This window comes from Daucus carota, chromosome 3 (genome assembly GCF_001625215.2).
Source record: "Daucus carota subsp. sativus chromosome 3, DH1 v3.0, whole genome shotgun sequence".
NCBI lineage: Eukaryota > Viridiplantae > Streptophyta > Magnoliopsida > Apiales > Apiaceae > Daucus > Daucus carota.
In genome coordinates, this window is record NC_030383.2 from 54,889,913 (window position 1) to 54,913,935 (window position 24,023).

Sequence of the window (24,023 nt, forward strand, 5' to 3'; positions counted from 1 at the left end):
GTTGAAATGACCGGAAATAACAAGACAATCAGAATGCATTACAGGCAGAACAAATCATTGCTCTTGGAGTCTTGACATTGACAAGCAGAGCGAACCAAAACTCCCTGAACCATTGACGAGCACGACCCGAACCGTAACGGGCTAAAATGGCATGAATAGTGGAGGAGAAGCGAGCCGGTTATGGGTTGGATTTCCGGAAACCATCAACTGGCACTGCTTATCAATAGGGGTGGCAGTTTCGGGTAATGGGTCGTGTTCGTGTCAGCATCGGGTCGATTTCGAGTCGATTTCCGGTCAAGCTCACTTAAAATTGAATAAAAGTGAAAATTGAAATTATTATAAACGAAATTTTAATTTCGAGTCATGTCGGATCCATTTCATGTCAAACGGGTGATTTTCGGGTCACTTTCGAGTTTTATCTCCGTAAATCGGGTTGCGGGTTCGGGGCGGGTTTGGATCGTGTCTGATATTGCCGGGCCAACTTATCAATGCTTCATCAAGTTGCCGCCACCTCTGCTGATGTTGTTCAGCTGTTGTACTAATAAATTCGTCAAGAGAATAAATTACATTTTAATACAAAATTCTACAGTTTCTGTAATTAGAAAAAATCTGAAAACAGTTTCAGCGTCGGCACATCACTGTTTTACATTTTACTGGATTACTTTAATTAATGTAGTATTTGGGTTCTGAGGGCAAACCCAGCAGTGATCCAAAGATCCAAATTTGGGACAGATTATCCCAAATTCTCCTCCAGCAGTGATCCAAAAAGTGATCCAAATTTGGATCAGTGAATAGTACTGATCCAAATTTGGATCACCACTGTTCACTGATCCAAATTTGGATTATAAAATAATGATTTTCTTATTTCTATATCTTTCGTTTATCGAGTTTAAAATGAATTTATAATTATTAATATTTAATTAATAATAGTTTATAATTAATAATTAATAAAATTAATGTTTTAGTACAAAATTAGAATAATAGGAAAGCAAATTTCATTGAAATTAAAAAAATAGTACATTACATGCATAAAATAAAAAGTACATAAAATGCATAAAATAAAATTACAATACCGGAAAATGACTAGAAAATGGTACGATAAATATAATTTGATTTAGTCGAACCGAATATTTTTGTTTCCTCCGAGATAATCAATTTATTGTCCGTAGCTATTCATATCATTTGGAAATCTTTCAGTTTCATCTTCATTTCCTTGATTTTGAGATACTTTGATCGATTTTAAAAAAAATAATTAAATTATTCAATTAAATATAATATGAGTAGTTAATAATGAAAAAAAAAATTAAGATTAAATAGTTTAATATATAATTTTTGTAATATAATATACAAAAAGTAATTTGGATCAGAATTTGGATCACGCTGCTGGAATTGATCAGAAATTTGGATCAGAATTTGATGGATCAGTTGGTGATCTAAATTTGGATTTTTGGATCACAACTGCTGGAGATGGCCTGATAACTCCTATATCAGGTTCAATCTTAATGAGACGTATTTGTGTGCGGGTGTGATGACATTACTGGGTTCACGTGTTAGCTAAAATAAAATAGTTGAGTTAATTTTGCAGTGACGTATAGAAAAGAACACAACGAAGAGAGAATAACAAAAACAAGTGCTTAACTAGATACAGGGTTGTCTCCGAAGAAGAAAAAGAAAATTAAGAACAAAAGATCATTAGTGTCTTCAATTAAATTGGTGTGTAATCTTATTGCAGGTGAGTCTCAATTTGTTAAACTAATATGCGGTTTGTATTATCATGAACCAAAAATGCTAAGTTTAGAAGATCAATATAAACAAGTGCCAACCTTAGAAATAGATTTGTAAAAAGAAAATAAAACCGTTGGTCAAAAAATGTAAAAGGAAAGGAAAACGAATAAATAAAGACACAACAGAGAACAAGAAGAATAAACAATAATGTGGGGGACAAATAAAAGAAAAAGGAAAAGAAAAGGAACTTGACATGCATCATGCCCCTGTTTGGAAAAGGGAAGCACGACGTCTTACTTCTGCTTTTTTTTTTATCCGCTTATGTAAAAGATAGTTACTTTTAAGAAGTCAAGTTGTAAATAGAAAATGCTAGTTTTTCTTTACAACTTGTAGCTTTATTTCAAATATTTTACTTAATAGTTCTACATCACTTCTTCTTTTAAGTTGCTTCTCATTCCATTACTTGTATATAAATTGGCGTTATGTAATAGCATTTCATTAAAAACTCCTTTGTAGCAATAATCCCATATCTATAAACACGAAATGAGTCTAACACTAGAGCATTTTAGCCACCCAAAACACCCGCTAGTAGGGGTGCCCGCGGGTCGGGTTGGGCGGATTATAGGTTAAACCCTAACCCAACCCATTTAGTTCGGTTTTTTTAATTTTCAACCCAACTAAAGATCGGTTTAAATTTCATCGGGTTGGGTCGGTTAGAATTTATTTCGGTTTGGGTCGGTTTGGGTTGGGTAGAATAGGTTATTAGAAAATGAGTGTGAGGTAAGGTCACTTAGTTTTGTAATTTCACGATTTTTTCGAGATAAGGTGAGCTCATTATCGAGTTTATTTGCCAATAGCTTAGTTCTTATTAAGCAGAACTCATGATTCGTTCAAATTAGAAATTGTTTCACGCGTTTATTATAAATTTAAGTAATATGTAATATATTTTTAGTTTAGATAGAAAGGCACCTAAAATTGTTTCAGTAAAAACAAATAAAATATATGAAAATTAAATAAAATATGCGGGTCGGGTTAGAATGGGCGGGTTATAGGCAAAACCCTAAACCAACCCATTTAAATCGGTTTTAATAATTTTCAACCCAATCAAAATTCGGGTTAAATATTTTCGGGTTGGTTTAGAGTCGGGTTGGGTCGGTTAGATCGGTTTGGGCGGGTTTTGATAACCCATGGGCACCCCTACCCGCTAGTGCTAAAAGAGTGTGATGTTATTGCAGATGATGCTAGATGCTATGTTTGTAACACCTCTGTTATAGCCTCTCCAACATATACTTGTAGTCTTAGTAGTGTTGAGTGTCAAGGTTTCTACCTCCACAAGACTTGTGCAGAATTACCCACTACAATTCGTTTCCATAAGCACAACCAACACCCCCTTGTTCTGCTCAAACGTCCTGATGATAGTTCTTGTGATGCTTGTGGTGAGGATGTCAAGTTCTCTTACACATGCCAGGATTGTCAATTTGATGTGTGTCTGATTTGTGCTTTTCAACAGAGAGTGCTTCAACATGAAGGTCACCCTGAGCACATACTAACACTAATGCCAAGGAAATCCTTGTTTAAGTGCGATGCTTGTAGTGAAAAAGCAGAAGACTCTTCATATGTATGCACCACCTGTGACTTGTGCATCCACAAGGAATGTGCTCTTTCTCCATTCACTATCCCAGCTCCTGCTTTTCACCATCAGCCTCTCCATCTTATCTACTCTGTTCCTACAATCCATCGTTTTTTCAACCGCAACTGCAACATCTGTCAGCGACGAGTTCATACAAACTTCTGGCTGTATTATTGTCATAAATGCACATATTTTGTGCATATGAGGTGTGCGACATTGTCTTCTGTGTAAGTACTTTGTAATCAGTTTTGTTTTGTTAATTATTTTAATCATCTGGTTTTCTAAATGTCATGACCTAATGTCTTGAGCTATTGCTATTTGCTAAACAATTTTAATTTGTTTTCAGAAATGAGATTGAAGAAGAGGGCAGTCTCAATGATGAACTTGATTTGATAGAACTTCCACTGCAGAGTGCGGAATCACTATTTGATCTCATAATATCCCAGTGTTGCAAACTCCAAGTTGAATCTCAAGGTAAAGAAGAAAACACTATTCCTATATCAACAGCTCCTGATCCTCCCATAATTAATCAACACTGGAGTCATAAGGACCATCCATTAGTGCAGTTCCAGTTCAGTACTAGTGAGAATGATAAAATTGAAAATAATTATGATAGAAGAGAGTTGATATGCGACGGTTGCATTCAACCCATAACTATTTCACATCCGTCTTACTACGCTTGTATTCAATGCCGTTTCTTTCTCCACTCCTTCTGCGCCACTAAGTTACCGGTGTCATTGCTAGCAGGAGTATGTCCACCTCATCCCCACCATTCGCTTCGTCTTCATCACAATAACACATTCTATACTTTTGTGGTGTGTGAAGTTTGTTGCTTTGACACAAATGGATTCCACTATCTGTGTGAGACTTGTGATATTACAATTGATATACGCTGTGCATTCTTACCCACCAAGATAAAACATAAATCTCACAAGCACCACTCCCTTATTCTACGTCCATCCTCCAAATTTAAGTGCAGTGCGAGTGGTTTTAATTTTGAAGGAGTTCCTGTTCCGCACTATGGATGTGAAACTTGCAGTAACTTTCATATTGATATAGCAAGTGCATTTTATCCTGGTAGGATGAAACACAGATACGATGATCACCCTGTAACCTTGAGACTTCCTCCATTCTTCTATGAGGGAGTATTCTATTGTGAAACATGTGAAGACCAAGTCAATAATCAAAGGTGGCTCTATCACTGTGATGAATGTGATCATTCTTTTCACAATCATTGCCTTCTTTGGGGTGGAAGTGTCAAGTTAGAAAGGAACATCGAACTTGATATCAACGACCAGTCTACACACACTTACCTTGGTGGTGAAGACTCGTATAAAAAAGACCCAAGCAGAGTACAGCTGTAGATATTGTGGGAACAGCTATATCTGGAATTACTTTTTGGAATGTGATGGGTGTGGATATCGTATATGCTGTCCCTGTGTTAGTCAAATCAAGGCGAGTAACAAGTCCATACACTTCTGATGGTGAAGTGAAGTGAGGTTGCCGATCTGGGATGAGCAAAAAGACCAAATAACATATTTCTGGCTCCATATCATCATCTGTTTCGAGTTTTCTGGTCCAAGCACATTGCCAGAAACATCATCCATGTCCATAGATCTTCTTACTCATGTTCCAGATTTAAAATTCATAGCAGACAGAAACTTCTAAATCCAAAACATCCGAGCTCTTTGCATGTATATAACATCACCACTTCATTCGTACGCCTTAAAGTTCTCCAGCATGGAACCCGAAATTCCTTCCAACAATTAGCATTTTTCTTGTTCACCTGCACTGTTTTTACATTATCATACATGTTCTTATACACAATTTCTAAAGTGGACTTCGGAGAAAGAATTACAATGAGAAGTGATCTAGTTGTATATTGTGCGGGAGTTGGAAGTTACTTGAACCTCCTGACTCATGGACTCCAGGGATATTTCAGGTAGACAGATAATGTCATTACACCAGATAATTATACTCAGTTGAAAAGACAGGAAATAACAAGACAATCAGACGAGTTGAACAAATCTTTGCTCTTGGAGTCTTGGCATTGATAAGCATAGCCAGTCAAACAGGCGGTTCGGCACAACCCGCCTTTGACAGATGGTTAATTTATTGGGTGGTCCTAAATTAGGTCATGACATTTCCTAATGTCTTGAGCTATCACTATCTGCTAAACAATTTAATTTGTTTTCAGAAAAGAGATTGAAGAAGAGGGCACTGAGTATGTATGTATGTTTCCATGGAAGATCTATTGTTTCATCCATGTCAGTCAATCTTGACAATATTTGGATAGTTTTTAACAAGCTTGCATTTAGATGCCGATACAATACTGATCTAAGAGGGCAGGGAAATGGTCTTGGGTACCAGTACTGTATGTGATGCAAACAAATCTTGGTTAATGGTTAATAGTAACTTGATGTGGGGCATTTATCCTGAAACTGAAAGACTATTCAGCCGGAGATTTCTCAGTTTGGTTGGTTGTGCATCAAGGAACGATAATCTCAATGATCATCTAGTTATTTAGCAGAACTGTCACTTTTATATATTACAGTCAACAGTCTCCACTCTGAAAATAGCGGTAACGAGATAAAATACCAAACAACTAGACTTTTAGAAAAGAAAATTTTCAAAAAGCTTATGCATAAGTATTTGGCAAGTTAATCCAAGTCTGTGAAGGTCTTATGGGATGCTGAGAAGAACTTGTCTAAAATATACAAGTAGAACTAGAAGCATAGTGAAAACTTTACCTTGATGACCGCAATGGTTATGTTGCACCCAGTTTTGTTACAGCTCCTGGTTTTTCCTTTCTAATCAGCAATCTGCTTTAAAGTTTTGGGGCAAGATCTCATCCATGACATAACCCAAAATTGCCCACAAGCATGATTCAGGATACAACATGTACCCAAATGATAGCACCTCACGAGGAGGATCCAATGGTGTGCATAAGTTGAAATTTTAAGGATATCACTTCATTTTTTTTTTTTCAGAAGCTGAAAATGGAAACTTAAATGGGGGGAATGTTTCTTTTGTAAGTAATAACTGTTAGCAAGTAATAGGGCATACCCTAAGGCTCCTCGAGAAGAAAACTCTCCGACAAACATAAAAAGGCCAGACCAGAGTAGGCAGTTCAAAGAACTAGCCTCATCCGATACAGAGAAAAACAATTAATTACCAGTAACAATCGACTCATACAAAAAGGAAAATTTTGTTCGGGTAAATGGCGGCCTGCAGAAAAAATAAAAAAAATAGCTACACATTATTACAACGATACTCTTGAAAATATACATTAATTTTCTTCATAACCTTTACCATTAAGCAAAACTATTGACATTTGAGGACCACTAGATGCTAGAAAACACAGAAAGTTGAAAGCACAAAGATATGATCACACAAATGAGAGCAAAAGGCAACAACCAAAGACAATAGGCTGAAGTTCTAAAACAAGTATGCTTCATTTTCAAGTGGTTGATAGGATCCGAAACAGTCAGTGCACTGACCACACATAGCTTGTTAACTAAGCTATTTGCAACCTCAGTCATCCTTGCTCGCCAATTATCCCAAAACAACATTTCAAGTTCACATAACCAAATTCAAACAACAAAATTCCTAAAACAAATACGCAAAAATTTACACAATCACCGAAACTCCATTTCATTATAAATTATAAACCATAACGTATCCAACAATTATAAATTCCACTCATAACAACAGACATAACAAATCACAAAAACGAAAAAGTCAATTAACCTAACAAAAAACACACAAATCATTTCCCCATATTACTATCATCATTATCGTAATCAACAATTTCATTATCCGTAACCGACATCGAATGCTGCACAATCGACCTCCCGATCGAATTAATCCAATCCTCCTTCTCCTTCTCCGAATCCGCAATAAAATACATCGTATCCTCCCTCGTCGACAACTCAAACGCGAATTGCTTGTGCAGAACATCCTCGGCGCCTTTGACAGTTAGACACGTGGCCACGGGGACGACGCCACGTGGCACAGAGTAACGAGTGATGTTAGATTCCTTAAACCAGAAAAGCTTACCTTGTTTCAAGACGAACCAACGGCGGCGCCATGTCTTGATGTACTCGCCTTGCTTGGTCAGCCATCCGGTTCGTTCCGGCGTTGACCAGAACTCGATGTTTGAGTATTCTGATGGGGTGGGTGATGCGCCTGTCACGGCTCGCCATAGACTGGCTGCTGCCATTGAGGTTGTGTATATAGAGAGGGAGAGAGAGACAGCGGGAGAGAGACGGAGAGAGAGAGAGATTGGGGTGTTTGGGATTGGGAAAGGGGAATGTTGTGTAGTAGGAGTGATCCCGATCGGTCTGAAGCAGTAAAAACAGAAGAGGGTATATTTGTTTATTTATTAAACTGCGTAATATACTGTGTATCTTAACAACCAAGGAAAAAAGTGACTGTATACGTGCTTATTGTTTGTGTTTGATAATGACAATTTATGTCATTTCTTATTTATTGATAATAAAATTAAAAATTGTGAATTGTAAATAATAAAAATCAGCTTTTAACTTATTTTTAAGTAGGATTATGACAAATTACACAAAGAAACAATTTTCGGTTTAAATCGAAAATGACTTAAAACCTGAATTTTAAACTCGGGCAAATAGCTCTAGATCTAGGTCTAATGTTTTTGAATTACTTGAAAATCCATCATCACAAGAGAGTAAACAAAATCTTGTTGGCCCCTTGTTATACTTGACCATCATAACTCATGTAGTTCTAGTGCAACGTTTCAAGCATCAAGGTATGGGATACAATTTCACACAAACCATCAAAATGATATCTATGCATGAGGTTTGATTTAGATGAAACAAAGTAAGCCTTTTGGTTACTGTAGGCATGTGATATGGCTATATCGGGGAAAGTGGATAAATGACCAAAATAAGGGTTAAATAGCTAATTCATAATTAATCTGGCTGAAAACTTGCAACTGAATCATGTTGTTGAAAAATCTTTCAAACGCATCATCAAGTAATTAAAAACTTTCAAAAACATCACTCTCCGTCAGTTCCGTTAAGTAATTAACGGAAAGTTCAAAAAACAAATAAAGAAAATACAAAAAAAAAACAAAAGGAATATCAAAAATTTGAAAAAAAATGTTTTCTTGAATTTTTTTTCATATTTTTTTAAAATATTTTTGAATATTTCGCTAAGTAATTAACGGAACTGACGGAGAGTGACGCATTTGAAAGTTTTTAATTACTTAATGATGTGTTTGAAAGGTTTTTCAACAATATGACTCAATTGCAAGTTTTCAGCTAGGTTAGTGTTGAATCAGCTATTTAACCCACCAAAATAAAGGAGAAGATAAGCCATAGCAGTGCTTCATATTTAGGTGCTAAAAGGCACTCATGTTGACTGTATGCAACATATGTAATCTGCACTCCAGAAAATTATTGCCTCATCTTCCAACTGAGATTGCTAAAAGCTTCAACTTTTCACTTCTCAACATCCAAACTCAACCTCTTTTTCATATTGAATTGAAGATGATAAATATCTACATCCGTGTGGATCGATGATTCCCGATTTCTGAAGTCCATAACATCCGACACAGATTCCTAAATTCCTAAACTTCATCCACTATCACTCTAGGAAAAGCAATTGCAATTGTTTTAAGAAATTTCACTAATCCTATGCTCTGGACACATCACTATACATCAGACCCAAATGTTTGAGCTTAGGGATATCAAGCATTAAAATGTAATTTTTTAAAGCGTAGAAAATTTGCAAATTAAAGCTAAATATTGCAAAAGAATGATCTTGTTCTAACTTGGCCTCCATACAAGCTCTAGTATATAGCTCACCTTAACTTTAACCACATAAACCTAGTGTTGTTGGTGAGGAGACTGGAGAGGACAGCTCCTTACTATGGTACATGTTCTTTGATCAAATTAAAAGGGAGGTAAAAACAGGAGTCCTAATTGCAGAAATGTACCCTACTATGAGCAAAGAAATATGGGATGTGGCAAGTACTTCTTATAAAACAAATGTGATATATGATACACCAGATTACTCCATCTCACTTTACATAAATTTTTTGGCACACAAACCACAATCCTGTCAACCCACTGAAGTGGTCAATAACTCTTCCACTCTAACTGCCAGAAGAGAACTATAACAATCACAAGTTGTATTAGAAACTACTATGTATATTATTATAGAAGACAAGCACTAAATATTACCTTCCTAGCACACTTGCAGGGGGGGGCCCTCTTTCACTATTAATATCATCCTCTATTTCACTTCTGTCCATGCATAGAGCATTGTTATTAACACTTACTTCTGAACTAGCGTTACTGCTTGTGGCAACAGGCGAATCTGAAACTCCAACTATCCTGCTTCTTGGTGCAGGGCCTGATCTCACACTATACACGGAAGATGCAGGAATATTTGTCATCAACGGCCTTAGATTGCCTGGAATACTTCGTCTTATATCCTGTCCAAAGATAAACAAGACACTTTAAAACAGACACCGACAAAAAATCAAGCCAACAGGAAACAACAATATCTGAGGTGTAACTTCAGATGATATTTCCCAAATATAAACTTAACAGCCCTAGTCCAACATGGCAACATCAAATTCACCAAACTAAAAACCCGGCTTCACCTAAGTCTAAAAGTATTTAAGGAGTACTTTAATAACAAATTAACTTGTTTGGTTCTAAATTTTATGCTTTATTGCTTAATACAGTATCTCGCAGAGAAAAAAAGTTGTACCATATGCCTCATAGCCATGTCCAAGGATTTCTTAGAGAGAGATCGTCCAAAGCCCGAGCTGTCGGGGGATGAGGACTTTCCAGATAAGTTACTGTGGGGGGAATGTTTGTCATCTTGTCTCGGTGGTGCCAGTTTCCGCATATTCATCACCCTTTCAACCATCTTCGTTCCGTACATGACAGGGCTCACATTATCATTAGCATTAGCATATGCACGACTCAGTGCAGGAACGGAGCTTCTGCTGTTGACAGTTATGCCGTTTGGAGGTCTTCCTCTTGAGGGAGAACATGATTGACGTCTAATCTTTCCATTAGGAGCAGGCTCGACTGATGAAGATCGAATACTTTGTAATCCAGGCTTACCCCTAGTAGCTGAGATAGGTCTCTCAGAAACTGAGGTCCGTAAATTTGGTGGTGCATCTAGAGAAAAACCAGGCATCTCTGAAGGTTTCCATGGTCTCGGTTTCACTACCGGAGAACTAACACGTGGAGGCACTGGATACCTAGAAGTAGCAGTAGCTGCCTTAGGGAACAAAGAAGGAGACTTAACCGGAGGAGAAGATGAATCTGATGCTGTTGATAATGTGTTTGGTCTGCGAATTGGCGTTGTTGCCCTAGATGTTGGCTTGGATGCAGGTAATGAAGAGGTTTTAACCAGCAGTGTTGAAGATCTTGCAGCTGACCTAGCTGTAGGGGTTGAAGATCTTGCAGTAAAACTAGATGGTGTTGAAGTTCTTGCAGTAGAACTAGGTGAAGGTATTGAAGATCTAGCATTAGAAGTAGCTGTAGTTATTGAGGATCTTTCAGTAGACCTGGCTGTAGGTGTGGAAGATCTTGCAGTTGATCTGGGCGTAGGTGTTGAAGATCTTGCGGTTGATATGGGTGTAGGTGTTGAAGATCTTGCAGTAGACCTTGTTGGTGTTGAAGATCTCGAAGGAATTGTGGGCTTATTTGAGGTTAAAGTGGAACGAGAGGTGGGTGTTGAAGACCTTGAAGGCTTAGATGTATTACCAACTGAGGGTTTAGATGTAGCAGTCGATGAGGGCTTAGGGGCTGAGGTCAATACTGGCTTAGATGCCGAGTTCAAAGTGGGGCGTCGAGTTGGTGTAGCAGACCTCGTCCCTGGAACCCCAGATGAGGAGGGCCTCCTAGCTCCTCCAGTAGACATATTCAACCCAGGAGATGAAGCAGAATGTCTGGATGCTAAGTTGCTTGCAGTAGACTCCAGCTGGACATCTGCTATCTAGAATCATAATAAACAACAAACAAAAAACAAATTCAGAAATCCATCCGTTACTCTATTAGTGGAAATTAAAAAAATGTAGAAGTAAAAAAGGCAGCAATACTTGCATCATCACAGAACTAATTGTTAAGGAATAGAAATTATTGTTCATAAGAGCTCATGACTTTTGTTTACCTTAGGGATGTATTGCAGGAACATAAAAATGTAGCCTTGAGTCAAGATGTACAGCAATAAAATGTTATACAATTTTAGTGAAACACAGAAGGGATGTTTCTACAAAGAAAATAAAATGCAAGCTTATTCAATAATCTATTACAACAAAGTTATTTTCCCCACAATTGAGTAGAGAATTGATGTGATCTCATCAACCTTATTAAAATATCAAGTCACTCTGGTGCAGAATAAAAACAGGATGGGAGGGGCTTATGATGACACTATTATTTCTACAACCAAATTAGATAGCAGAGTGTGTGTGCGTGCGCGTGCGCGCGCGCGGATATATACATATGTGTGTGTGTGCGCGGATATATACATGTGTGTGCAGGACTGCAGGTGTGCATGTTACAAACCAAAAATCAAGTTCTTACTTTTAGAGGAGTTCCATAGTCTAATACTGAAGGACTACTTAGGCCTGCAAGCACTAAGTGGAACCCTGCCACTTTAATATGATTAAAAATAGTAATATAAAAATACATTCTCCATTTTGTTTGTAGCTGAAAATCTAAAACTCTTCCACATTTAACTACAAGACAAACGAGGTAGAATTTTTTGAAAAATGGATTTAGCTGGATGATAATTGACTCCATCCTCTTTTGGACTTACATCCAACATGATTTTAGGTGTTCTATAGAAGAACAGATACTCCATGTAGATGACAAGGATACAACTATTGCCTATCTACATAGGACTATTTGAATAAATACATAGGCCACATGTTCTTTGGACTGACTCTTCTTCTTCTTTCTTTATACACACACACACGTCTATATATATTTATGTATATAATTTGGACTGACTCTTCTTTGTTTTTAAAATATAACAAATTTAGGAAAACATTACAATTGTGCTCTTACTCTAGATTTTGATGCAATTGGATGAGTTTCAGGAATTCCAGTCTCACTCGTAAAGGTATGTTGTGATTCCATCTCCAATGAAGGGAAGAGAGGAGTTCCAGGAGGGGATAGTAGCCTGAAGACACAAGAGAGTCTTATTAATTACCATCTTGGAACTATCCACTATAAGATAACATATTGTCTATACGAAATCCATACGATTTATTCAAATAAAAAAGAAATGGTAATTAGATATGCGATCAAGCTTGATGAAGAAGTAACAACTAGACATAATGGTGCCAAAGGAAGAGGCAAAAGAAAGATAAACCATTAGTGAAAGCTATCCAAGTAAGCAAACTACAAAGTTCCCGAGTTAAGACTCCACTGGACGCTTATGCTCACTAAACACTGTCACGAACAAACATCAAAAGAAAGACACAGAGTCTGCAAATTCTACTAGAATTACCATTCATAATCATTCTTATCACCCTCCGAGTTTAAAAACTCATCAGATGCAGTCTTCAGTGCAGGTCCTAAACTCGCTGCAATATCATATATTGGAGAACTCCCCGTCATTCCTGTAAATAAGAACTTCAATTCAACACCTCACCACCAAAAACCAATAAATACCGATAAATTCACAAACTCCAAACATCAATTATCCCTCCAACATTTTAATAATAATACCCCCCACAAAAATACAACACAATTCACCATCAATAAAAATACACTATATATCACATAAATCCAAAAATGATTCACTAGCCAATCAAGAAACAATAAACAACACCCATCAAATCTCACATCAAAATAAACACACACCCACATGCTAAAACCTATAAAATACCAAACTTTACCAAATAAAACAATAAAAAAAAGCCTATATACATGCTAAAACCCTATAAAGATCTAAACTTTACCAAAAAAACAAGAAAAGCAAGATCATACCGAGTGAAGCATCCAACTCGTCCGAGTTACGCAAGAAAACCGAGTCACGTTCTTTCTCAATTTTCGTCATCTCGAGAAACAAAGCAAGCTCATCTTCTTTATCAATCATCCTCATTGGCAGTCCCGGAACCCTAAAACTCATCTTTTTCAAAACCCTAATTTTATCCCCAAACTTGAATTAATTACTAAATCCAAACCCTAATTTTTAGATTCGCATCTAAAAATTGATAATACACAGCCAATTCACTCACATTTGGATCTGAATTTCAGCTCAAATCAACACAAAAAGAACCACATTTTCAATTTATATACTCACACAATACTTGTACGTATAATTCGTAAATTTCTAAATATAGGTTTTTTTAGTAGTTAAACATTAAACTAACAAAAAACATAAAGTTTAGAAAGTTTTGAAAATACAAAATACGTATATATGGATATTGTTTAAGAATTAAATAAGAGTATTATTTCATGAATAATAAATTAAATAAAAATAAATTTTAGAAATTTAAAAATGGAGGGAGAGGAGAGGAGAGAGTGGCATTTTGAGTGATAATAAGAGTAGAAATTGGGGACTCAATTGAAATATATAATAAAAGATTTTAGTTTGGAATTTACGTTTGTGATAAATATAGAGAGAGAGAGAGGAGAGAGAGGGGAGGTGGGTGAGGGGTGAATATAATAATGCAACAAACAGCTTTTTTGAAGTTTTTCTCACTTGAAAGTTACGTTATCTTGTTGCCAAGGGAGAGAGATACACATACATGTGTATGTCTATACTATAGTATTGTTTTCTTTCGTTTTCTGTTTGCTGATTTTGTAATTTACATTTGGGCTGTCTCTTTTGTCTGCATAATCGCCAGAAACGTAGTTCAGATAAACTAGTATAGCAGAGTTTTGGGAATTTTTGATTTGTTTTCTGATTAATCTTCATTATTGATATATGATTACAGAGTTAGGTGTTATGAAGCATGTTTTTAAACCGGAGTGTTGAAGCACCAATCATAATTTAATCAATAATAATATTTTTAATTATTCAAATTTATATAATTTATTATTTATAAGTAACCTAAAACATATTATCAATTAAGAGCAAGTCCAATATGTTAACTATCCTATTACTTATAAATAATATAAAATAATGAGTGCTAGTATTTCTTAGTGATTTAGGTAATCTATTTTTTGTGTCAACTTCAATAGTAATCCCTATATTTGTTCGCCTAAAATTATTTTAATAATAAATTTGAGAGAGGGGAAAAGAAGAGAATAGACAAAGAAAGAAGAAGAGAAATGATTATTTTATTCATAAATATTAAATAGTTAATGGCTAGGGGTTACTTATAAATAGGTAATGGCTAGGGGTTACTTATAAATAAATAGGTAATGGCTAGGAGAATTAAGGTTGTGCTAGTGATTTAAGATAACACTAGGAGTGCATTTATTTTTTGACACATAACCTAAATGTGAGTTTAGGACATCACTTATTGGACTTGCTCTAACCATTAACATAAATTTTTGTGGACTCCATAGAACTTGACCGCTAATTACATTTTGAATTGATTAAAAACTCATGATTTGTCAAATTATTCTCGATAAACTCTAACAAAAGTCAATCCATTAGTTTCGATTATGGCTGTAATTCAAGTCGAGTTTCGAGCCGAGCCTAATTCGAGCCAAGTTTAATCGAATCGAGCCGAGCTGGCTTGATTAACTAATCGAGTTTAAACCGAACTCGATTCGTTTAGTTTCACGAGTCAAGTCGAACTAGCTCATTTGGCTAAACGAGCCGATTTTAACGAGTCGAGCGAGCCAGCTCGTATAATTTTACACTTAATCTGCCTAAAACTCTACCTGGACTCGGCTCGTTTAATTTCACGGGTCGAGTCGAACCGGCTCGTTTAATTAAACGAGCCGGAACCTCTGCCCGAATCCGGCTCGTTTAACGAGTCGAGTCGAGCCGAACCCAATTAAACGAGTTCGAGCTGGCCAGCTCGCGAGCTCCCGACTCGAATTACAGCTCTAGTTTCGATTTCTGATTTTTACTAGCACGACCACCAGAATATATTACTAATACCAACGTTACCTTGACGGCTTTGTTAAATTGTTAACCTTCCAAACAGACCCCACCACACCAAGAACAAGGATGACATAAAGGGCTGAATTTACCATGGAAAAGAAAATGCTTTATATCAACAGCTAACATTTGCCATGAATTAATAATCTACAAGGGCCCTTGACCAATAATTCTTGGTTGTTGCTCACTCCAGAATGCAGCATTACATGTCATATATGCATAGGTGCTAAACTAACGTCCACCATTAACTTCATGTTGACCAGATTTTTCATTCCCACTTGGGTTCAGAATGTGAAGATCATGTTCTTCACATGATATTACTTTTAAGTTGTTGTGTAATGTATCCCAGCTACTATAAAGCGATGAATTGAGTGCCCACTTGACCTACATCATCCAAAGGGCATCTTCAGACAGCTATGCAAATCTTTAAGGTAGTTAAATCTAAGAGGAATTTAGCCTCACAAATAAATTACCAATGCTGACCTGAAAGTTTAATCTGCGAAATTTTAAAAAAAAAACGATGATAATTTATCATATGCAGCTCAGTGCCACATTATCACAGGGACAACATTTGGTAAATGTTCCGTCGCCTCTAGCATTTTCCTAAAAAAGATCAAACTTAAAATGGTAAAATAACTGGAAAGCAGGGGGATTTAGATTATTAATTCTTACGAGGATAATCAATATTTCATATTACATGGATAGTCTGAACAGATCAGAGGAGTTCCAGTCTTCTAGATGAATATAAACAATGAAGACTTGGAACAATGTTGATGAAATTGCACAAATGTCGGAAAAGAACTGATTGTTTCGGTATTTTAGATAACTATGAACAACGAAGACTTGTAACAATGGGAAAACAACAGAAATCCCCAATTTTTGAAATCACCTTGTTGAGTAACAATGAGGGGAGTAAAGAATGTACAGATTGAAATTAGAGGTCATTTTAAACATCATCAGCGTCACTTCCACTGACATGAGCTTCATGATTCACCCAATAATTAGTTCCGTCAGGGCCAGAAATCTTAAACCTGAGGCATCAAACCCCCATGTCATAAATCAGTGTAAGTAGACAGAGAACAAGCCAGATGAACTATATTTAAGTAATTCAAACTAATTATTTCACACCTTTCCAGGACCGATTTTCCTTCCTTGTACTTTTGGCTTTTTTCCTTCGCAGTCTCCTGCAAGAAATTTGCATTTATTTTAAGAAAAAAAATGTCAGAGAAAGAAACTGCATCAAATCAAGCTATGTATATCAAAGTGGAAGCAAATATATGTCATCTCCTGCAAGTTGAATTTTCATCTTACATATGTCCAACCGACAATTGACCCACATTTCACACAGAAGATGTCAGCAACAGTATGCAATCCAGTCATCATCATCCGTTCTTCCTTCGGCCCAAGAGTGACGTTCACTCTGCTCAGATACAGGCGGGGATTTATATCATATAGAAAAGCTCACAATTGAGATATAATACGTTGACAAAGGATTAAGGTGTATACAAGAGACATGGTCAATTCTAAAAGAGGAAACTTTAAGAAGAGAATCGCTTAATATGCAACAAAATTTATTTGCGGAAACACATTTTTTAGCAAGAAGATGGTGAATCTTACAACTCACTAAAATAGGATTCAAAATTGAAGTTGTAAGCTATTCATTAGGTCAAATAAACAACTGCAGACATAATATTCCTTCAATCCAAATGCTTGTACTAATTAGGTTTAACAAGACAGTAAGTGAACCGAATGTACTGCCGCTCATTCCCTGCCATGTTTCATAGCATATACCGTAAGTAGCAAGGAAATGCTACATTCCTCTAAAACACTTAACCCCCCCAGTGATAAACTCATTCTTTGAATGCATAATGAATCAAGTGAAAAGAACCTCTTAAACTCAGACAGTTCTACCTGCATACATTTTCTTTGATTGTAACCAAAACTCTAGATACCACCAGCCTAAATGGTAGATCATTTGACTGGTAAGAAAACTCTGGAAGATATAATCAATATGTACTTCAGATGTCCCATCACACTTTCTATATCCTCTACTGTAAAATAATCTTAGTTTGCTTCAGTGATAAGCAAGAAAGACAAAACTTCCTCCTATTTTCTGTCCAAGTCAGCTGGAGCATTGCTTTTAACTTCCGACGAAGAAGAAAAATGACAGATTAACAGGCTTTGTGGGTCGCGAGAATTTTAAGAAAAACCAACAAACTCTTTTTAATCTTTAATGATGCCTCCATGATCCACAAACAAGAAGATGAAAGTATTACATTTCATTAGTAACTTAATGGAGAAAACAATATCTTATTGATACTATCTTTATAGACAGTTTCAAGTTAAGTTCAGGTTTTTCTTTTCGATTGCTTACCTGCAAAAGATATATAAGCACCTCAAAAAAAAAAAAAGGAAAGTGGAACAATCGTCGAGTGCTACTGAGTTCACATTTTGAAATGAAAATGAATAGCATCATATTGTAGGAGCTTGCTAAAAAGCGCTTAAAAAACCAGAAATGTATCAAGGTGTAAGTGAAGCCCGGTATCTAGAAAAACTTACACCCTGCTGAAGAGATAAGCTTTACCATGCCTGCAGTGAAATGACTGGATAAAAAAGCAGAAGGAAAGACAATCAGCATATTACTTCTTTGCAATCAGAATGTTGGACACTAGAAAGGTACAAACAGAAAACAACCTAGGGCTATCATAAAATTCTGTGCACATAATAGAGTGCAAACTTATTAACTTGCAGAATACCACCAGTAAGTGGAAATATTTGGTCTTTGATAGGGTCTGCCATCAATTTTCAATCAAACTTAGCAATGTTCAAATTGCGTATATAGACTTCATATTCCTCTTTTACAACTTATGCAAAAGCACGTGCAACCCTTTCATAGTAACTACTGTCATCAATTTCAGCAATTAAAGATCACTTGCCAAACACAAAAAAGTTCGAAAAATTGATATTGGAAGGGCAAAAAATTCTACTCAATTTACATTCTAGAAAATTCTTGAAACAGAAGATGCGACTGTAGTAAATTATAGTTTGAACGAGATTGTGAGAATAGAGAATGCCTAGATCAACCAACATGTGAAGCCAAAATTTAGGATCCGCATCATTTTCAAACTTTACGTTGTGGACTCATTAAAGAATTCTTAAATCTTTTTGGGTTTGTCTAGTGTGTGCCCATGGGCACATGCTAAGCACTAAATTTCATGAGTTTGGAGGGTTTTGATTGGTGTGGTGGTTGCAAATGCAGGGGGGGTCTACCATTATTAAAGAGGGTAAGCCAATCAAAACCCTCTAAATTTATAAGTTTTAGTGCTTAGCATGTGCCCATGGGCACACACTAGAAAAACCGAATCTTTTTAACCTATAAAACAGAATCTTCTATCTGCTTTTGAAACGAATCTGTATTCATGCAAACATGTCGAAGGTAAAAATAAGCAGCTAGACCCCGAAACCACATTGAAAAACAACCAATAGGTTTTCACCTTCCCGAATATTACCCATAAAGCGTATCTAATCATCAAACTTGCAACAAAAATTAAATTACACAAACAACCATGGACTTTTTAGTGATCCAAGTCCAACAAGGAAATGACATTATTGCGCTTACCACTTTCGCAAACCAAGTTCCACATTCAGAATGAAATTTGTGATCTGATACAGTTCTCATTATAGCTCAAAATGTAGTTAAGCCTTTTCAACTGACTAACAACACAATCTTGTTGCTATTATAGATAACCATGTTAATGTATCCAATCAGTCAAACCACACTAAAAATTCTAATAGCCAATCATAATCACAAAAATCATCAGACTAGACAAAACAACAAAATCAAAACCCCACATACTAAAAACATAATAATTGAATTAATTACCACAAAGATCAATCAAACCAACAAAAACCCACAAAAAATGATCAAGAATGAAATAAAAAAAAAAAAAGGCACCTTTGAAACTATGCTGTCACATAGAGCAAGATGAGTATGGCAGTGCTTGCAACTATAGATCTTTCCTTCAAGATTCACCAAAAACAATCTCCCCATCTCTCTCCCTATCTCTCTCTATCTCTCCCTTTAGGACTATATCTCACCTACTTTCCTTCAACTGCAGACTAGCTAAGAAGAAGCCAATGAATATATGACTGTGTAATAAACAATATTATAAATTCTTGTCTACAGCAAATAGAAAAAATGGTTAAAAAAAGGAATTAATAAACTAAAGAGGTGGATGGATAAAGATTGATTGGAAGGAACGTGAAGCAAAGGATAAATAATGGTGAGAAGAAAAGGAGAAATGCAAAGACACAAACACAAGAGATAAAGAGAGAGACCGTGGGAATGTATGTGATTATAGTAAAACATAGGATTACTGTATGGGTATGTAAAAAGTAAAATATTGTAAAATGTGTAAGTATAGACTACAGAGAGATAAATGTTTGAAGTGAAATGGTGACCGACTACTATCAGAAAATTGACCGCTCACAGTAAATCTGGTAATTCTGTTAATTTCCCACTCTCCTTTACTCTTTACCGTGTGTGTGGAATTCTTTTTCAATCTCGTCATGCAACGATGGTCTTCTCCTTACACATATCTCGTCAATATTTATTTATCTTTTTTATTTATTATAAAATGATAAATATATAAATCATAAATTTATATTGACACGGATGTTATAAACATACTCAAAACTTTAAACTTGATTGCTCTCATGAGTAAATAATGCTTTCTCCAATTTAGTTGTATGTTCGATCAATAAGGGGGTGTTTGGTCCTGCAATTTAGCTGTATGTTCGGCCAATAATAATAATATAAAAAAGGTATTTGGTCGAATTTAAAATCACAGTCTCTAGATTTACAAGCTTGTTAAAACTATCCAATATATGTTTCACGAGAAAAATTATATGAAGTTCATATTTATAATGATATTTTGGAGTATCATTCTCGAAATGAGGATATTATTTATGATTAAATTCAAAATTTACGATCATCCTCCGAAACTTCAACTTGAATGTGCATTCGATATGAACCCATTCTTGCGAAGTGTATTCAACTCTTGCGAAGTGCATTAGAGCATCTCCAAGTTGGCATACTTAAAATAAAAAAAAATTAACCAACAGCTCGAAAAACTCAACTCCAACCATCCTCGGCTGTTGTCTATAAATTTAGCCAACCTCCTATGAATGGCTAAATTTGTCGAACCTCTACAGATCTGTAAGGACATCTGTAATAAGATTGCACATCATTTATTACCATATCGAACTGATATATTCTATTTTAATAATCTAAAATATTAATAACATATTATTTTTAAATTATCGAACTGATATATTCTATTTTAATAATCTAAAATATTAATAACATATTATTTTTAAATTATAGCCAACCAATATAGCCAATATCATTGAAGCAAAATGCCTTACAGGTTCATCAAATTTTACATAATGTCTTACAGATCTCATTTAGCCAATAATTATAGCCAACGCCGTTGGAGATGCTCTTACACCAGGAAAGAATGTCTTATCTTATTCTTCATTAATAAATTTTTACTTTTTAAAAAATTAATGTATACTCCCTCCGTCCCCCTCAATCAATATACTTATATAAAGGAGGAGCGAGGGGCGTGTAGGTGGCGCCTCTCACATCGCTCCGTTCTATTTTTCTAATTTTCTGGAATTTGTGGAAGAAAAATATCAAAAAATAGAACTACCTTTTTTAGTTTTGGATATATTAGAAGCAAGTTTCAGAATCTGATTTTGTTTTAGATTATTTATGGAATATAGCAGCTTGAAAATTTTAATCTGATTTTGTTTCAGATTATTTAATCATGGGAAAGAGTAGCACACAAGTCTTTCTGCACTTATAAATACAAGGTTTTGGATCATCTAAACACAACCTAATCTCTCTCAATACCACAACTCTACCTCTCTCTCGTGATAGTTCTCTTGCTCGATTTCTGATCTTGCTCGATTTCTGACTCGGTGGTACTTTTCTTCTGCAACGATAAGTGAAGGTTGTTTATACGGTATTTAAAAAAAATAAAGGTTGTTTCAAGCAAAAGTAGTTATAGACCGCTATGTGGGAGTCGACAAATCCAAACACGGGAGAAGAATATAGTCTTGACATGATTTTGATGGATGATATCAATAAATTAACTATTAGTGATGTATGTTTGTTGGTTATTCTTTTATAATATCTGTTTTGTTCATCAGACATGTTTGTTGTTGTTAATTTACATGATTTAATTTGTATACAAGAAAATATTATTCATGTATTATCTGTTTACTCCGTTCAAGCAACTTTTAAGTGAATGCTGTTTATACAGTATTACAAAATAAAGGTTGTTACAAGGGTAGTATAGACCGCTATGGCGCTATCTCACGGATTTAAGTTAGATGTTTTTGTGCACAATCAATCAAAAAAATTGGAGGAAAGTGACAATGTAAGAACATGATTACTTTTAAAAAAACACAAATAAAATTAAGATTCGTCGTGCTTTAAATTGTTAATTACGTGTAGAAATTTATTTTCATTTTTTCACCATAAATTATAGTCCAATTTTACAATTTTATATATTAGTATTGGTATTTCATCAAGATTTTTATAATATAAAATTTATTTTATCCTACAAATATTAATATTTAATCATTAATATACTTTTTATGGACAGCCACAAAATTATTGCATTATACAAATATTAATATTGAATTATTAATATAAGTGTTATAAGCCGCCGCAACGCGCGGTTTCTCAACTAGTTGTTTATATTGGGGGATGTGGATATGGCACACATTCTAATATTCTCATAATATATAGTTTGATAAATTATTTTGAATTTTTTTTCTTTTGAAATAAATATTTACTATCGAAACTTTTATATAAAATAGAAAAATTTCAGAAAAAAAATTATAAAACTATAGTTTATATGCGTCTTAAAATGCGTGTTAAATGAGAGGGACAAAGGGAGTAATATTTTCTAAAAATAAATATTTATTACTTTTTTAACATTTGTTTTTTAAAAATATAAATAAGTCTTTATTATGAGCAGCTCATTTTTATTTAACAGCACATAATTATGTTTTGCGTAGGTTCAAATTAAGTTGATCTAACTAATACATGAATAATATTTATTGTAATCAGCTGGAATTAAATTATTTAGAATCTGAGTTTTTTTATTCGGATAGAGATAGTCTAATTCCATCGTGCAGATAAATAGTTAAGATCGATTCAAATGGCAAAACTACCGGGCCAGACGATGTATGCATTTGTACAAGATATAATCGCAAGTTTTCATGAAAATATGTTCAAATGGGATCGCATTCTTACTGGGCTTTCTAACTCTTTAGCGTCCACCTCCAGACTCGATAGATCCACCATCCAAGTTCAGACTTAAAAAACTTACTGCATTTTAAGTCTTTCATATTATAGTTAAAGCCCATTAGTTTAGCGCTTAAAACCATACCTCCCTGTGTCCGTTTTAGGTTAATTTTTGCACATTGTATTTTTTTAGGCTTATATAAATTATAATTTCATAATAATTTTTTTAAAAATAAATATTTGAATAAAACTCTGGAGTTTAATTTTTTATTTTAAAAAATTAGAAAAACGTTATGTAACTATATTTTATATGAATTTCAAAATACGTGCAAATATTGAACGAAACCACCTGTTATGCAAACTAGGGTTATAAGAGCAACTCCAATGCACCTATTCCTTACCTATATTTGATCTACATGGACAAGATTTGAGGGTTAAGAACAAAAAAAGCTCCTCCAAGCTCCAACGCAACTCCCTATCCCCTATTAATTTTAGGTGAGAAAAAGTTCAACCCCTTATTCGAGGGATGAAAAAGCAACCCCTATATGCTCCAGGTCATCACCAGCTCATATCTCCTCTTATTTTTCTGTTATTTATTAGTGCAATCTTTCTCTCTACTTGAGTTGTATATATAGATTTAAAATATAGGGAATGGAACACCGTTGAAGCAAAATAGCTTTTTGATCCCCAATATTTTAGGTAACCATTAATGTATATAATATTTTAGGGGTTGAAAATAGGGAATAATATAATAAAAATTCGCATTTCAAAGAACAAAATTTTTAATTATAAATACTAACACCTGAATATGAGATTATGATTCTCATTAACAGTATCATCATCAAACACACCATAATCAAACACACCATAATCTTAAACTAAAATTTTGGAAGACGATCATTATGTTCTAGTACAATCTTCTATATCTATATAAGAAAGGGAGACAAAAAGGGCATCTACTTTAGAAAAGATGAATGATAAATTGGTAGAATACATGTTAGAGCAAGTCCAATGGTGAGCTAAAAATAGGTGTAGCTATTGCTATAATATAGCACCAAAAAGTGGTTTTTGGTGCTAAAATAATATCACATCTCCAATGGTTGGTGCTATATCTTGTGCCAAATTTCACCAACTCTCCAATGTACTTGAATAGGTTGAGATATAAATCTATTTTTTATTCATTTCCCTCCACTTTTTTACTTTTTGATGAAGTGGCAATTATAGCTATTGCTATAGTTTGTGCTAAATATAGCACCAACTATAGCAATATGCTATTTT

General features: G+C 34.9%; 4 protein-coding genes across 7 annotated transcripts; 1 reads left to right on the plus strand and 3 right to left on the minus strand.

Annotated features, from left to right (window-relative positions):
• Positions 1 to 2,494: 2,494 nt before the first annotated feature.
• On the plus strand, positions 2,495 to 5,903 carry LOC108212707 (uncharacterized). Its single transcript, XM_017384425.2, has 3 exons — positions 2,495 to 2,505; positions 2,866 to 3,582; positions 3,702 to 5,903. Exons 1-3 carry the CDS (start codon positions 2,495 to 2,497, stop codon positions 4,717 to 4,719), a joined length of 1,746 nt encoding a protein of 581 aa, XP_017239914.1. The 3' UTR covers positions 4,720 to 5,903.
• Positions 5,904 to 6,984: 1,081 nt separating this feature from the next.
• Positions 6,985 to 7,719, minus strand: LOC108214472 (pleckstrin homology domain-containing protein 1). The gene has a single exon (XM_017386483.2). It carries the CDS (start codon positions 7,575 to 7,577, stop codon positions 7,125 to 7,127), a length of 453 nt encoding a protein of 150 aa, XP_017241972.1. The 5' UTR covers positions 7,578 to 7,719; the 3' UTR covers positions 6,985 to 7,124.
• A 1,628-nt stretch (positions 7,720 to 9,347) lies between these two features.
• On the minus strand, positions 9,348 to 14,027 carry LOC108214252 (uncharacterized). 4 transcript variants are annotated; one of them, XM_017386166.2, is made up of 6 exons: positions 13,351 to 14,027; positions 12,869 to 12,980; positions 12,424 to 12,538; positions 10,109 to 11,350; positions 9,574 to 9,827; positions 9,348 to 9,503 (listed from the first exon to the last, which is right to left on the minus strand). In XM_017386166.2, exons 1-6 carry the CDS (start codon positions 13,490 to 13,492, stop codon positions 9,452 to 9,454), a joined length of 1,917 nt encoding a protein of 638 aa, XP_017241655.1. In that variant the 5' UTR covers positions 13,493 to 14,027; the 3' UTR covers positions 9,348 to 9,451. The 4 variants fall into 4 exon arrangements, with proteins under 4 accessions (XP_017241655.1, XP_017241657.1, XP_017241656.1 ...); XM_017386168.2 differs by having other exon boundaries at positions 9,348 to 9,489; positions 13,351 to 14,025; XM_017386167.2 differs by having other exon boundaries at positions 9,348 to 9,827; positions 13,351 to 14,024.
• A 2,030-nt stretch (positions 14,028 to 16,057) lies between these two features.
• Positions 16,058 to 19,745, minus strand: LOC108214253 (protein yippee-like). The gene is made up of 5 exons (XM_017386172.2): positions 19,380 to 19,745; positions 17,984 to 18,027; positions 16,736 to 16,844; positions 16,553 to 16,608; positions 16,058 to 16,455 (listed from the first exon to the last, which is right to left on the minus strand). Exons 1-5 carry the CDS (start codon positions 19,473 to 19,475, stop codon positions 16,371 to 16,373), a joined length of 390 nt encoding a protein of 129 aa, XP_017241661.1. The 5' UTR covers positions 19,476 to 19,745; the 3' UTR covers positions 16,058 to 16,370.
• Between the last annotated feature and the right edge of the window lie 4,278 nt (positions 19,746 to 24,023).